Source organism: Sus scrofa, chromosome 10 (genome assembly GCF_054392235.1).
Source record: "Sus scrofa isolate SSC_HxYL_T2T_F1_AM1 chromosome 10, Sscrofa_HxYL_maternal_Yorkshire_Landrace_v2.0, whole genome shotgun sequence".
NCBI classification, from domain to species: Eukaryota; Metazoa; Chordata; class Mammalia; order Artiodactyla; family Suidae; genus Sus; species Sus scrofa.
This window is the reverse complement of record NC_139392.1, coordinates 3,079,864-3,095,451: the sequence shown is the minus strand read 5'-3', so window position 1 is coordinate 3,095,451 and position 15,588 is coordinate 3,079,864. Positions and strand designations below refer to the sequence as shown.

At 40.0% G+C, this 15,588-nt stretch overlaps 1 protein-coding gene across 1 annotated transcript in view; it reads left to right on the top strand.

Moving 5' to 3' along the window:
* The window catches only part of CDC73 (cell division cycle 73), a 92,929-nt gene that overhangs the window by 53,708 nt on the left and 23,633 nt on the right, over nucleotides 1-15,588 (top strand). Inside the window, exon 11 of the mRNA XM_021064289.2 lies at nucleotides 15,356-15,413. Within this exon, the coding sequence (XP_020919948.1) occupies nucleotides 15,356-15,413 (58 nt within the window). The remainder of the gene's footprint in view (nucleotides 1-15,355; nucleotides 15,414-15,588) is intronic.

Genomic DNA, 15,588 nt, shown 5'->3' with positions numbered 1-15,588 from the left:
CTCATTTTTAATTTTTTTGTCCTAACAGTATTTTTTAGTGTAGCTGATGAGATGTGTTTTGTAGTTTTAGGAATCTTAAGACTGTTTTTAGGAGTATATGTAACTCTCCTAGAAATGTTAGAAGGAACATGAAGACGTGTAAATGGGAAACCTAAGGCCTGGGCTTTGACTTCTAGTTGAGTGTGAAGGAGATACTCAAACCCAAGTTTCTTGGCATTTAGTTCCTAAGTGCACCATGCCCCCCCCCCCCCAATTAAATTTAGGTGTCAGAGTAATGCCAAATAGCTTATGAAAATAACTTATTTTATAAACATATAAGTGGATTTTAGTAGATTATTGTTTATCAATAATTCCTGACATAGGATTTGACTCTGCAACTAGCAGCAGTGACCAAATTCATATTGCGTGCTAAGCCTACTTGAGCCGTTTCACAAATGATGTTTTTTTCTCATAATGGTTTTATTATTATAATACCCATTTTAAAGATGAGGAACTAGTGTTTGTTTGTTTTAATGGCCGCACCATGACATACGGAAGTTTCTGGGCCAAGGACTGAATCTGAGCCTCACCTGTGACAACGCCCGATCCTTTAACCCACTGCACTGGGCTGGGGATCAAAGTCTCACCTCCACAGCAACCTGAGCTGCTGCAATCAGATTTTTAATGCACTACTCCAGGAACTAGTGTTCAGAGTTGTAAAATAATTATTCCAAATATCAGATCATTAGTGATGAGAAAGAGTCCAGCTGAGAGTTAAAGCAAAATAATCTAAATCCTTATGCTCTATTCTTATTAATCATTATGCTACATGGCACTGCTGGAGAAACTGGGGGAATTTTTCCCTGTTACTAGCATAGTATACTCAGAAATCATTCATATGAGTATAAATGCATGTTAGCATTTTCACTTTATTTACTTGTTTGACAAATATATATCTGATTCAGCTACTACATGCCAGCCAACATTTGTAGTTAGGCCCAGCTTATCAAATGTTAGAGATACCAAGGTGGTTTAGATACATTCCCTGCCCTTTCTCCAGAAAGGATAAAACAGTTATTTTTGGCTTTTCTTTTAATTGGACTCTTTTTTTGATGCCCTACTGGATTTCTTATGGATCTTTTTTTTGCGGGGGGCGTGGGTGGGGAGTAGGATTGGACCCATGCCATGGCAGAGCAAGGACCCAAGCCGCTGCAGCAGCAATGCCAGATCCTTAACCCCCTGTACCTCAGGGGAGCTCCTCATGGATCTTGATTCTTAAGAGAACTCAGTGGGTAACCTGCTGCCTCACCTGCTGCTTGGTGGTTCCCTGTGGTAGTAGGTGGAGACCCTGAATTCACAGTGCACTGGTTTTTCAAGTGTGCTTGCCATGGGGCAGGTGTTGATATAGCAAACGAGACTCCCGAAAGCTGACCAAAAGGTGCCCGTGTATTTAATCAGCATTTACTTTAAACTTTAGGTGCAACCGCGTTCTGCTTCTTGTTGAGCTGGTTAGGAACTTCACATAACATACAGATAAACAGCAGACAGAAGATAAAAGTTCCTCTAGTGACTTATTTCTAGCACCCTGCATGTTTGTAGCCCAGAGAAACTGTAAAAATCTTACGACAGGCAAGCTTGTAGAAACTCTTGCTTTAGTCTGGTTTCTTTTAACATCTGAATTCTTTGGTTAAACCTCCTCAGTAAATGTGACAGGCTTCTTTGTCATACTCAGCAAACTGGCAGCTATTTTGTTAAGTTTTATAGCTATCAATGTCTTGTAACTTTTCCTTGCCTGGGTCTGCTTTTTAATTTTATAATACATCCTCGGTGGGAAACTGGGTGGCTGTTACTCTGTGTCTTATGGCCAGGATTGTCCAGGGGGGTTTCAGGCTTTTCCTGGGCACGTCCAGAATATCCCTCAGGCAGTCAGAATTTAGGCAGGGATTTGTTAGGCCTCCTAATAACCCTTAGTTGCTTCTGGGTGCAGAAATAGTTGTTACTTTTTTACGCATGTGATTAATAGCTCTTGAGTGGTTACTCTGTAGATTTGTTCCTTGTGTGCTAGTAAAGACAGTAATTTCTTTATACTCCAGTGAGCCGTCTACTGCGGTGGGAAGTAGTCCTCTGCTCCCAGAGGTAGAGCACTTGGTGAGCGCTGCCTCGCAGCGGAGGCTCACTGGCTCTTCACCCGGGTGCAGAAACTCAGCGGAGCGTCCTCGCTGGGAAGGAGGCGCAGGACGGAGTGAGGGGGGCGGAGGCTCCGCCGTGGTGGGCGGAGTCCGCTCCCGGAGGACTGAGCAGGTAGCCTGGAGCCAGGTGGGGAGGAAGGCGGGGAATCGGGCTTTGCCTGCACCGTCTCCACCCCAGTGTGCACTTTGGTCGGACCGGCTGATCCCTAAGTGCAGGTCGTTTCTCCCACCTGAAGAACTAGCTGTGTTTTCTTCCAGTGCTGCAGAAAAATCCTAATGTTTGGGGTCAGGCGTAATTTCCAACATAGTCCTCTGAAAAATTCCACTTGGCACAGTTACTTAGACAGCAGCTTTAGTTTTATTGAGATCAATCAGCAATTTATTTAGCAAACCAGTATTTGCTTGGACGTATTTATCTCTTGACTTTTGACTTCAAATCAGGTGACATCTATTTCACTACGAAGAAGTTCCTGCGAATGGCTTGTTTTTGGCTGTTTATTATTCGTAATTTTCCCTTTTTGGAAAAAATACTGTGTTTATTAATACTCTGACTTTTCCTTTGAAGTCAGTAGATGATTTATGAACCGGTTTTACTTGTCTTTGAACTCACAGAGTGGGAATTAGCTGATTGCAAATTAGCAGTCTCAGAATGACCACAAGTGTCAGTGTTTGCCTGCTTTATTCTTTCCCTTCAGTTTTCACAAACTTGTGCAGCAGCTGCTCACATTGTTTAGGAATTTCTTTTGACTGGAAAGCAGAACAAAATTTAAGTGTCTTTCAAAACTAACTGCAAACACCTTTATCTGTTTTAATTCAGACAAACTATTATTGATCCTAGGGGAAAAAGAAAGCATCTAAAATCAGTAGTAATTTTGCAAAGTACTTCCTGTAACAAGCAGATTTTGCAGTAAAATGAGTCACTTGACTTTGTGGCTTCCTCATGCATAGAAGAGTTGTTTGATAATAGTATTGTGTCTAAAAAAAGGTACGTATCTTAACTAAAAAATGGTAACCATCATCTGACAGCATAGGGTTGCCACTAACTTTCAACTTCTAAAAAAATACTCTGTTGGAATTCCCACGGTGAAGGATCCAGTGTTGTTTCTGTAGCAGCTTGGGTTGCTGTTGAGGCACGGGTTCGAGCCCTGGCCCGGCACATTGGGTTAAGGATTTGGCGTTGCTGCAGCTGCAGTTCAGATTTGATCCCTGGTCCAGTAACTTTGATATGCTGCAGTTGCGGCCAAAACAAACAAACAAACAAACAAACCCCTCCAATATCTGTCAAGTGCAATAAAACAAGTTATGTTTGTATGTTTCTTAGTAGCATAGCTATTTCATTTTAGCACAGATCACCCAGAATTTTTCCGTTGTTATTTGGCATGCACAGGATACTCTTGGTTAAGAGTATTGTGGGCTTCTGGGAGGGTGGTACTGGGCCTGATTCTGCTTTCCTAGGAGGTATTCTAGAAGTTGGGGGGAGAGTGTTTTGAGTGACAAAATAATTGAAGCACATCTAGTGAGTGCAGCCAAGGAAGGTAGTTTGTAGTGTGTGGGACAATTTTAGAAAATAATAAAGACCAGTCCTTTGATGCAGGACTTGTGAATGTCTCATTGGGGGTGTGTGTGTGTGTGCGCGTGCGCGCGCGTCCTAATAATTAAATGGTTTCCATTAAAAATTTATATACATAGGTTAGTTATATTACCTTTGGGTGTTTCATTTTATTTATTTATTTATTTATTTATTTTTAAAAGGTTAGATTTTATTTATTACCCAGATCCTCTATTTTTTTCTTTTTTTTTTTTTTTTTAATTTTCCCACTGTACAGCAAGGGGGTCAGGTTATCCTTACATGTATACATTGCAATTACAGTTTTTCCCCCATCCTTTCTTCTGTTGCAACATGAGTATCTAGACATAGTTCTCAATGCTATTCAGCCGGATCTCCTTGTAAATCTATTCTAGGTTGTGTCTGATAAGCCCAAGCTCCCGATCCTGCCCACTCCCTCCCCCTCCCATCAGGCAGCCACAAGTCTCTTCTCCAAGTCCATGATTTTCTTTTCTGAGGAGATGTTCATTTGTGCTGGATATTAGATTCCAGCTATAAGTGATATCATATGGTATTTGTCTTTGTCTTTCTGGCTCATTTCACTCAGTATGAGATTCTCTAGTTCCATCCATGTTGCTGCAAATGGCATTATGTCATTCTTTTTTATGGCTGAGTAGTATTCCATTGTGTATATATACCACCTCTTCCGAATCCAATCATCTGTCGATGGACATTTGGGTTGTTTCCATGTCCTGGCTATTGTGAATAGTGCTGCAATGAACATGCGGGTGCAAGTGTCTCTTTTAAGTAGAGCTTTGTCTGGATAGATGCCCAAGAGTGGGATTGCAGGGTCATATGGAAGTTCTATGTATAGATTTCTAAGGTATCTCCAACCTGTTCTCCATAGTGGCTGTACCAGTTTACATTCCCACCAGCAGTGCAGGAGGGTTCCCTTTTCTCCACAGCCCCTCCAGCACTTGTTATTTGTGGATTTATTAATGATGGCCATTCTGACTGGTGTGAGGTGGTATCTCATGGTAGTTTTGATTTGCATTTCTCTTATAATCAGGGATGTTGAGCATTTTTTCATGTGTTTGTTGGCCATCTGTATATCTTCTTTGGAGAAATGTCTATTCAGGTCTTTTGCCCATTTTTCCATTGATTGATTGGTTTTTTTGCTGTTGGGTTGTATAAGTTGCTTATATATTCTAGAGATTAAGCCCTTGTCAGTTGCATCATTTGAAACTGTTTTCTCCCATTCTGTAAGTTGTCTTTTTGTTTTCTTTTTGGTTTCCTTTGCTGTGCAAAAGCTTTTCAGTTTGATGAGGTCCCATGGGTTTATTTTTGCTCTAATTTCTATTGCTTTGGGAGACTGACCTGAGAAAATATTCATGATGTTGATGTCAGAGAGTGTTTTGCCTATGTTTTCTTCTAGGAGTTTGATGGTGTCCTGTCGTATATTTAAGTCTTTCAGCCATTTGGAGTTTATTTTTGTGCGTGGTGTGAGGGTGTGTTCTAGTTTCATTGCTTTGCATGCAGCTGTCCAGGTTTCCCAGCAATGCTTGCTGAATAGACTTTCCTTTTCCCATTTGATGTTCTTGCCTCCCTTGTCAAAGATTAATTGACCATAGGTGTCTGGTGTTTCATTTTAGATTATTAGAGGGACCAGTGTAAGATATTTCTTACATGAAGGGGGTGTGTTGAGTTTGGTAAGCGTTGTGAAGCCTACTTGTCAGTTTCTTTAAATTTTTTCAGGCATCTTACTCCCAACTCCCTGCTCCTCAGCACATTGTAGCACTTAAAGATTGTAACAGTATTAATTCATTGCAAAGTACAACAATTCAGATAGATGTAATACTTAAAAAAAAAAAAACGGGTACGTATGGGTGGCTGGGTCACTTTGCTGTATGACAGAGGCTGAAGGACCGTCGTAAATCAACTGTACTTTCATAAAAGTTGATTAAAAATACGTACGGGGCATAGGAGGTTTGGTACATCCTTAGGAACTGAGAGACCATAATAAAGCCAGCAGAGCAACTGGAAGTAAGTACTAGTTATTTACGTTTTTTCCCTCTGGGTACAGATTGTCGTCTTCAGTTCACTGTGGTGTCACCCGGTTTCACCGTTTCCATCTATCCACTGGTAGTTACTTTTGGGTTACATTTAATCCTTTGAATTCCGTATTTCTAGTGTTTTTATCCCCTTTTCATAAAGAAGAATGGGCCTCACATATGACACAGTTGCTGAGGTTTAGTCACCTGAAATTGAAAGCGAAAATTTATGTATTTCAGTTTGTACCCTCCATTTTTAGTATCTCTTTGATCACTTTTCACATATTGAGTCTGTTCCTTTGTCATAAGTATCCTTTTAGTACTTTATCTGACTTCACAGAATACGGGTGTATTAACACCTTGGGAATTTATAGCGTTGCAGCATGAAGATTGCTGTTTTAGTGCGTGTGGTTTCAAATAGTTAAGTCGGTACAGCTGGTGATTTGTGTTAGCTTCCTTAGTCAGTTTCTTCAGTCAGTAAGTACTGAATAATTTTTTTAAAGTTTATCATATTGGTAATTCTCTTTCTACCTATATTGCCAGTAGCTTTAAGTCTTTGATTCCCCAAACAACCAATTTAATTCCAAACATAGAACCTTTGATAGAGGGAGCTGGGCAGGAGAATGTTTTTATTCACATGAAACAAAAGAAGAACACATTTGTAAGCTCTGGAGCAAAACTAGAAGTGTACGGGTTTGAACAAACCCATATTGAATTAGGTCTTCAAACTTGATCAGTTAATTGAGCACTTGAGGTTGGGCTGTAATGGAGTTGTTGCTGGTGAAAAGGTATTACTTACCGTAGGATAATGGCATTTCAGAGCGGAGTTGGACCTTCGATGCCATCGAGAAATCTGCTTTCCTCCTTTTACCAGCAAGGTAACTAAGACCCTGAGAAGTTGTGATTTTTCTCAAAGGTCCACTCTTAACGTGGCAGAGCCCAAGCTAGAATGTTGAGCTGAAGACTTGTAAATCACGTGTTTGGTTTTTGTCTTTTTTTTGCACTGCTTTGCTGTGTCTCTAGTTACATCAGTTTATTTGTTTCGAGTCCTTGGACCCATGAGCTGCAGAGATGACCCTGTGAACCTCCCACTTTACCTGTGTCCCCTGCCACGAGGAAAGCAATCCTGCCCGTTTTCCGTGAGAAAGCTAATGCTCTTATCAGACCTCAGGGAGACATAGGAGAGAATCGTTCCCTTGTGCCAGAAGGTATGTGATCGTCACGGACTTTGGTGTTCACGGAGCTCAGCACACACGCTTCGGTTGGTCTCTCCTTGCGGTTCTGTGATTAGCATTTCATCCCCATTCACATGAACGTCGTTTTTAAATCTCTAGATAAGACCGTTTTAAAAATCTCACGTTTTCCCAGTGCGAAAGAATGCCAAAACTCTTTAAAGATCTTGTGTTCTGGAGTTCCCTGGTGTTGAAGTAGGTTAAGGATCTGGTGTAATCATTGCTATGGTTTGGGTCGTTGATGTGGTGTGTGTTTGATTTCTGGCCCTGGAACTCTGTATACCACAAAAAAAGATTTTATGTTCTGTCTCACTCTCTTTTGGTCCATATTTTCATTGCTGTACATAAAAAAATCAGTTGGATGGGTGGATAGTACGTAGGTAGGTAGATAGCAATTAGCACTTGTAATTAGGGAGACTGCAGAGTCCCGGGGTTTGCAGTTGGTGAGCTGATGACCCCTGGAAGCTGCTGTATAGCTCCAGTCTGAACCTGAACGACTGAGAACTAGGGGGGTCTCTGGTGTAAGCTGCATTCTGGGACTGAGCCATAAGGCAGGAGAATACAGATGTTCTAGCTTGACGACAGCCTGGCAGAGTGAATTCTCTTCTACCTGCTCCCAGCTTTTTTTCCTGGTCTTTTTAGGGTCGTACTCATGGCATATGGAGGTTGCCAGGCTAGGGGTCAGGTTGGAGCTGTAGCTGCCGGCGTATGCCACAGGCACAGCAATGTGGGATCTGAGCCACGTCAGCGACCTACACCACAGCTCACGGCAACGCCGGCTCCTTAACCCACTGAGTGAGGCCAGGGATCGAACCCCGCGTCCTCATGGGTCCTGGTTGGGTTTGTTAACCACTGAGCCACGACGGGAGCTCCTGCCTTCGTGTTCTCTCTCTTCAGTCCTTCAGTAGATTGCATGAGGCCAAGCCCACTGGGGAGGACAGTCTGCTTTCCTCAGTCTGATGATTCACGTGTTCGTCTCAGAAATGTCCTCGGAGACACATCCAGGATGGTGTTTTAACCACATGTCTGGGGTATTAATCCTTTATCAAGTACATGATGTGCACATATTTTCTCCGATTCTTTGGGTTGTCTTCACTCTGTGGATAGTGTCCTTTGCTGCAGAAAAGCTTTTAATTTTGATGAAGTCCAGTTTATGTTTGCCTTTTGCTTTCTGTTTTGTATACAATGTAAGGTAATGGGCTTAACAGCTTCATTCTTTTGCATGGGACTGTCCAGTTTTCCCAGCACCAGTTATTGAAAAGATTGTCCTTTCTCCATTGCCTGGTTTTAGCTCCTTTGTCCAAAATCAGTTTGCCATGTATGTTGTTTTGGAGCTGTCTTGTTCTGTTGATCTTTAGTTCTGTCTTTATGCCATGCTATGGTGTTTTAATTACTATAGTTTTGTAGTAAGTTTTGAAATCCAGAGGTTTGAGTTCTCCAACTTTGTTCTTTTTTTTTTTTTTCAAGATTAGTTTGGCTATTTGGGGTTCTTTGAGATTCTATATGAATTCTAGGTTGTTTTTTTTTCTTTCTGCAAAAACACCTTTGGAATATTAATAGTGATTGCATTGAGTTTGTAGGTTGCATTGGGTAGTATTGAAATCTCAGTACTGTTACTCCTAGCAGTCCATGAACAAGGGTGCCTTTCCATTTACAGCCTTAATTTCTTTCAGCACCATTTTGTAGCTTTCATTCTACAGATTTTCTTTGCTTCTTGGTTATATTTATTTCCGAGTATTTGATTCTTTTTAATGCCATTACGAGTGGAATAATTTTCTTAATTTCTTCTTAAGATTGGTAATTGGTAGTGTATAGAAACAGTGGATTTTTGTGTATTGATTTTGTGTCCTGCAATTTTTCTCAAATAGTTTATTAGTTGTGGCAGGGTTATGCCCCACCCCCAACCCCCAGATCCTTTCCCATGGAATCTTAAGGTTTTCTACATGTAAATCTTGCCATCTGAAAACAGATAATTGCGTCACTTCCTTTCAAATTTAGATGCCTTTTAATTCTTTTTTGACTAACTACTCTGGCTAGAATTTCAGACGCTTTGTTGAAAAAAGGTAAGGGGAGTGGATCTCGTTCTTGATCTTAGGGGAACATTTCCATCTTTCATCATCGTGCATGGTCTTAGCTTGTGGGCTTTTCACATATGTAGCCTTTATGATGTTGAGGAAGTTTCCTTCCTTTCCTGGTGTGTTGAAGTTTTTTTATTTTTGTTTATTGTTATTATTATTTTTTTGATCTTTTTGTCTTTTCTAGGGCCACACCCGGGCTATATGGAGGTTCCCAGGCTAGGGGTCTAATTGGAGCTGTAGCCACCAGCCTACGCCACAGCCACGGCAACGCGGGATCCGGGCCGTATCTGCGACCTACGCCACAGCTCAGAGCAGGGCCAGGGATCGAACCCTCATCCTCATGGTTCCTAGTCAGATTCGTTAACCACTGAGCCACGATGAGAACTCCGGTTTTTTATTTTTGAATCATGGAATGATGTTGACTTTTGTCAGATGCTTTTTCTGCGTTTATTGAGGTGATCATGAAGCTATTTTCCCTTCTTTCTGTTATCATGATTTTACAATGATCGATTTCCATGTATTGAGCCATCCTTGCATTCTAGGAATAAATCCCATTTGGTCATGGTGTATAATTATTTTAATATGGAGTTGAATTTGGTTTGCTAGTTCTTATCCTTATGTAGAGAATGTTTCTTTATGGAAAGAAGATGGTTGAACAGTTACTAGTCTCTCTTTATTTTAATTTTTATCTTTTTGGTCTTTCTGTCCTTTTATGGCCACACCCACGGCATATGAGGTTCCTAGGCTAGGGATGAAATTGGAACTGTAGCTGCCAGCCTACACCATAGCCACAGCAACACGGGATCCGAGCTGCACCTGTGACCTACACCACAGCTCATGGCAATGCTGGATCCTTAACCCACCAAGCGAGGCCAGGGATTGAACCTGCATCCTTTGTGGATGCTAGTTGGGTCCGCTCACTGCTGAGCCACGACAGGAACTCCAGTCTCTATTTTAGTCAGTGAACTGGACAGACAGGCATATAGACACATAAACACTTTTACAGGCAAATATACACATATGTACATTATGCATGGTTAAATACATATGTAGTATGTTTCTAATTTTTAGACTTTTATTCATTCATTCATTCATTCATTCGTACATTCGCTGGCCTCCTCCATTAGACTGCAGGTCTCAAAGGACAGGGAACACTTTACTCTTGATTGTGCTCTTCTTTGATACTTGATGCTCTCTGAGTATATGCGGAATGAATAAACACACTTTGTTTAATCTCAGTAATCTTTTATGTTATTTTTACCATTTTCGTTTAATAGATTAAAACAGTTTAGCCAGTGTAACAGTAGTGAAATAGTAACGGTAAGGCAAATGGGTTTGTTTTAACTAATTACTTAATAAAAGGGCATTGGAAATGCGATGAGATAGTCCCCAAATTCAAGTAATTTGTGGTCTGGTTGAGAGACTTAGATATATTATAAGACTTACATATATTAGCGTAATGAGACATTTGATAGGTGCTTGGTATTTACCCAGCATACCTCATTTTATTGTGCTTCACTCCGTGGGACCTTGCAGGTAGTGCATGTTTTTCTCAGTGGAAGGTTTGTGGCAGGTCTGCATTATCGGAGGACGGTTAGTGTTTTTTAGCAATAAGATATTTTTTAACTAAGGTACGTACATTTTCCAAAGTCACCATGTTATCGTACATGTCACAGACTGCAATACAGTGTAAACGTGACTTTTGTATGCACTGGGCAACCAGAAAATCTGAGTGACTCACCTGACTGCGGTATTAGCTTCATTGTAGTAGTGTGGTAGCACCCTGCAGCAGCTCGGAGGTGTGCCTGTAGAGATGCACTACAGTGTATTTTAGAAATGTCACCTGTTTTCGCGGTTGGCAGACCTTGTAAACATAGGCCTCCAGGTTGTGACAAGTCTGAAAAAAACAAATTGTACTTAGAATTTGTGTCGGAGTGTTTTGTTCCTAAAATTTTTAGTGTTTTTCAGCCTCACTATGGTTTGCTCAGAATTGCAGTTTCCTTTTTCTACATAGTTTTACTAAAGTATTTTTTTTAGACACTCAATGTACTTAAAAATTCATTTGCTTAAAAAAATCCTAATATTTGGGAATTCTAAATATCAAATCCAGATTTCATGGGAATACGTTACATTTTTAAAAGACAAAAACATGCGAGCCTTACAATTAGTATTTATTTACTTTTTAAAATGTATTACTTTTGCTGTCATAAATATAATAGTCACAAAGGTAGATTATAAACTCCTGGAATCTGCGTATATATTCTGTATGTTTTTTTTTCATTAAGAATTTTCAGGAGTTCCCGTCATGGCGCAGTGGTTAACGAATCCGACTAGGAACCAAGAGGTTGCGGGTTCGGTCCCTGCCCTTGCTCAGTGGGTTAACGATCCGGCGTTGCCGTGAGCTGTGGTGTAGGTTGCAGACGCGGCTCGGATCCCACGTTGCTGTGGCTCTGGCGTAGGCCGGTGGCTACAGCTCCGATTCGACCCCTAGCCTGGGAACCTCCATATGCCGCGGGAGCGGCCCAAGAAATAGCAACAACAACAAAAGACAAAAAAAAAAAAAAAAAAAAAAAGAATTTTCACTGTTTCCTGTAAACAGCATTTTTCAAAATTAAGTATAGTATATTTTTTATGTTGATATTTGTTACAAATAAAAATTTTTGATGATATTTTATATTAGGTCATTAATTTCTACTTGTTCAAGCAGCAAATACCAGTATTCTCTCTCCTAACACCAGAAGATTTTAGATTATCTCACTTGCTAAAAGAAGGCAAGGAGGGATTATAAACAGTTTGTCTTGGTATGTTTTGCAGATATGATTCTCTCACAATTTCCCCTATCCCTTTTATAGCAGTTGCTTCTCTTCTAGAATGCCTCGAGTCTTGGTGAAATTGTAATGATTCCAACTTTTCAAGAGAAAGCAGACTTTCCTCTCCAGTTAGCACAACTTGTCAGCTTTTTAAGTTGTTTTTGTGCTGATACCTTTCTTTTCCCAGCTGGGCAGTGTTTTCCTCCCAATCCAGATAGCTTTGCAAGTGTAGAACTGTCAGTCTATTCCATATTACTGCCAATTACTTCTTTTTCTTAATGTATGCCAGACAGAGCTCTGTGTGTAGCCTTTGAAAAACTACTTTACTTCCTCTTCCTCTTTAGAATAAAGGGTGCTGGCCTTGGATTATATGATGTCTGAGGTCCTTTATGAAATGACTTCCCCAAATTTATTTCAAAATAACGCAGATCAGAGTAGAATGAGCTTTTAGCTCTTAGTGTCAGCTGAAGAGTCCTAGAAGTGGCCATAAACTAATGATGTGATTAGCGAAGGTCGTCCAGGTTATCATTTCAGGAGCTCACAGCCCACCGGAGTATCGTAGATGTGTGTGTGGGGGTGTGTGTTTACCAGCTCTAAAATTAAGCAAATTAATAACTTAGGCAACTCAAAATTTGCAGTGACTCTGAGAGGACGAAATTACATAAAACTATTCTGGTTGCAATAAACAGATCCTTCTCAACTAATTAAGACAAAAAAGTGCTTGTGTGGGGTGCATGGAATAAGATGAGAGATGTTAATGGCTCTTAAAATCAGGAAGAGTTAGAGAGGAAAGTAGGTCTTACCGGCCACGAGAACTAGATAGGTGTTCTGAGGGATGTTGTATTTTGCTTCTTTTCCTGCATGCTAATAACCTCATTGTGTCCTTCTCCATGAGTCAAGAGGTACGATTATCTGTGACTTTAGATTTACCTTTTTCTAGCTATTTAATAGCTCCAATTTATAAAACAAGCGTCAGAGACAAACTCTTGATAGACCTAGCTTTGGGCATGCCTTCCCCAGTGACCGGGCATGAGAGGCTTACTGCCAAAATGGAATCATCGGGAATGGAAAAGGGTCGTCAAGCAAAGATTGCTTACTTGGCAAACAGAAAAATGCCCACTGTTGGTATTTTCAAGGGTCTAGTTTTGAATTTATTCAGAAGTAGACACAAGTACTCGAGAGTTCGAATTTGTGGCAGAAAAGACTTCTTCCCATTTTGCGGAGATAGGTTTAAACGTCCCTTTTGCTGACGAGGCTGTGAGAGCCATACTCTTGGTTAATGTAGAGTAGGTATGTTTTAGTAGTCAGGTGGCTCGGTTTTGGTTTGGATAATTCTCTTCACACACACACGGTGCTATCTGTATTTTAGCGATTTTGGTCTAAGTCTGCTCTGTTGAGAAGACAAGGGCTCTGATTAGGATTCAGCCGGCCTTGTGGTCCGATGAGACGGGGAGCTCTGCCTCCCCCCGTCCGCCCCTGCTGGTGCTCATTGTTCTTCCTCTGCTACTTCACCCACACCAGTGAGTCGGTGTTGACATACGGGAATTCGTAGGGGATGGGGTTACAGCTTAATCTTGTTATCATATTGTACAGTATATACAGTGTCGAGTTGATTCCTCTTTATAGCGGAATATGGGAGAGAAAGCTAAAAATCTTGGATTTCTGTGTAATGATTATCCCTCGGCTTCTGATTTTTAAAAATCTGTTAGTTCACATGAGAAACATTTGCTGCGTATCTGCTATGTTATAGGTACTGGATTTACAAAGATGAGTAAAAGCAGTTATGTCCCTTGACATGAACTTAGAGAAAAATATAAACAGAAAATTTCAACACATGAAGTTAAATGCTTAATATGTTTTCCACCTTAATAATGACTCACTTTTTTTACATTTAAAATTTTACTTGAGGAGTTCCTGTCCTGGCTCAGTGGAAACGAATCTGACTAGCATCCAGGAGGACGCAGGTTCCATCCCTGGCCTCACTCAGTGGGTTAAGGATCCGGCATTGCCGCGTGCTATGGTGTAGGTCGAAGATGAGGCTCAGATCTGGCGTTGTGGCTGTGGCGTAGGCTGGTGGCTACAGCCACAATTCGACCCCTGGGAATCTCCATGTGCCGTGGGTGCGGCCCTAAAAAGACAAAAAAATCAAAAATATAAAAAAATCAAACTTTACTTGAATACAATTTACTTGCAGTAAAAGGACAAACTTAGCACATCTATGAAACCAGCATCCAAAGTGACTCAGTCTCAACCACACGAATGAATAATGAAATGCACAATAGTGAAAATACCGGAAAAGGCTGTTCTTCTGTCCTCACATGCTTTTTTTTTTTGTCCCACCCAAAGAGTTTTTGCTAGGTGCCTCTGCTGCTGCTGCTTCTTGCAGTAAAGAATGGTTTCTTTAGCATTTAAACTGAATGCCAGGAATTCCATTGTATTGAAAATGAAGTGCATTCTCTTTATTAGCACTGATTTTTATAATCATTAAAAAAAAAGGCGCTGTTGGATAGCTTACTATTCCAAATGACCTTACTATGTAAAATCTCAAATGTTAAAATGTAGTAATATTAAAATTAATATTACTTAGCAGGGTTTCTTTAGAAATATTTCTATGATTTTTATTATGGATTCTTGTAACTTTCCTGACATTTGTCAAATTTCCTTCCCTTGAGTACAACTAGAATAAAATCTCCTTGAGCTACTAGCTGTTTTGAAATTTACACTTGCAGTTTTTCTATAAAGAAAAATGTTTTAACGAAAAATTTGGTGTGAATGTGGTTGAAGCTGTTGCGCTAAAGATAGACAACTTTTGAAGTATCTTAAGCATTTCAGAGGCTTAAGTATATAATTAAGTGTATAATTGATGTACTTCAGTACTTAGCATCTTTGCTTGATATATTACATGCTTAGTAATTAGTTGAAATTTGTTCCTCAGTTTTTAAGATACTTTCAGCCACTCTTGAATGTAACAGATCTCATCTTTGTAAATAGGATTGTTTTCTCTGAATATTTTAAAGGCATTTGATTAAAAATATTTGTTTTTAATGCACCTGAAGTAACACTGTTCACATCATTCTAATGTGAGATTATGTATCCCTTAGTCATTTTGAGACTCTTGAAGGGAAAAAAAATTGACTTAGTTTTAAAAAACTAGTCATGGTATGTCTGAGAATGTTAAAATTGTCACTAATTAAGCAAATCATTGAATATTTGAAAAGTATTGCATATTTACAATAAGTACTGAAGGATAGCAATTGACGTATATTTTCCACTGAAGCGTTCTCTCACTACCCCACAACCACATAGCCTGAGAGATACGGGGACGGTTTCTCTTTTTAAACTCTTGGGATCCAGCATGTTCCGTGGAGTAAGTGATGGAGAGACAGAGATATGGAATTTCTTTTCAGTGATTAAATGCAAGTTTTTATTATGCAAAGGAATGTGACATAGCAATTCTTATTCTTTTAAAGGAGGGTGCATCGGCTCGTAAGACACAGACTCCTGCAGCACAACCAGTACCAAGACCAGGTAAAAATATGAAACTTTCTGTTTTTTTCTTTTATAACCACAACAGTGAAAATTTTTGATATGTATAATTCTTTGAAGGAATTGAAAATTTACTTAAAATACCAACAAACTAGTATCATAAGAATGTTTCCTTGCGTAAATAAGTATAGTTTGAGAGTTAAAGAAAATTTTTAAG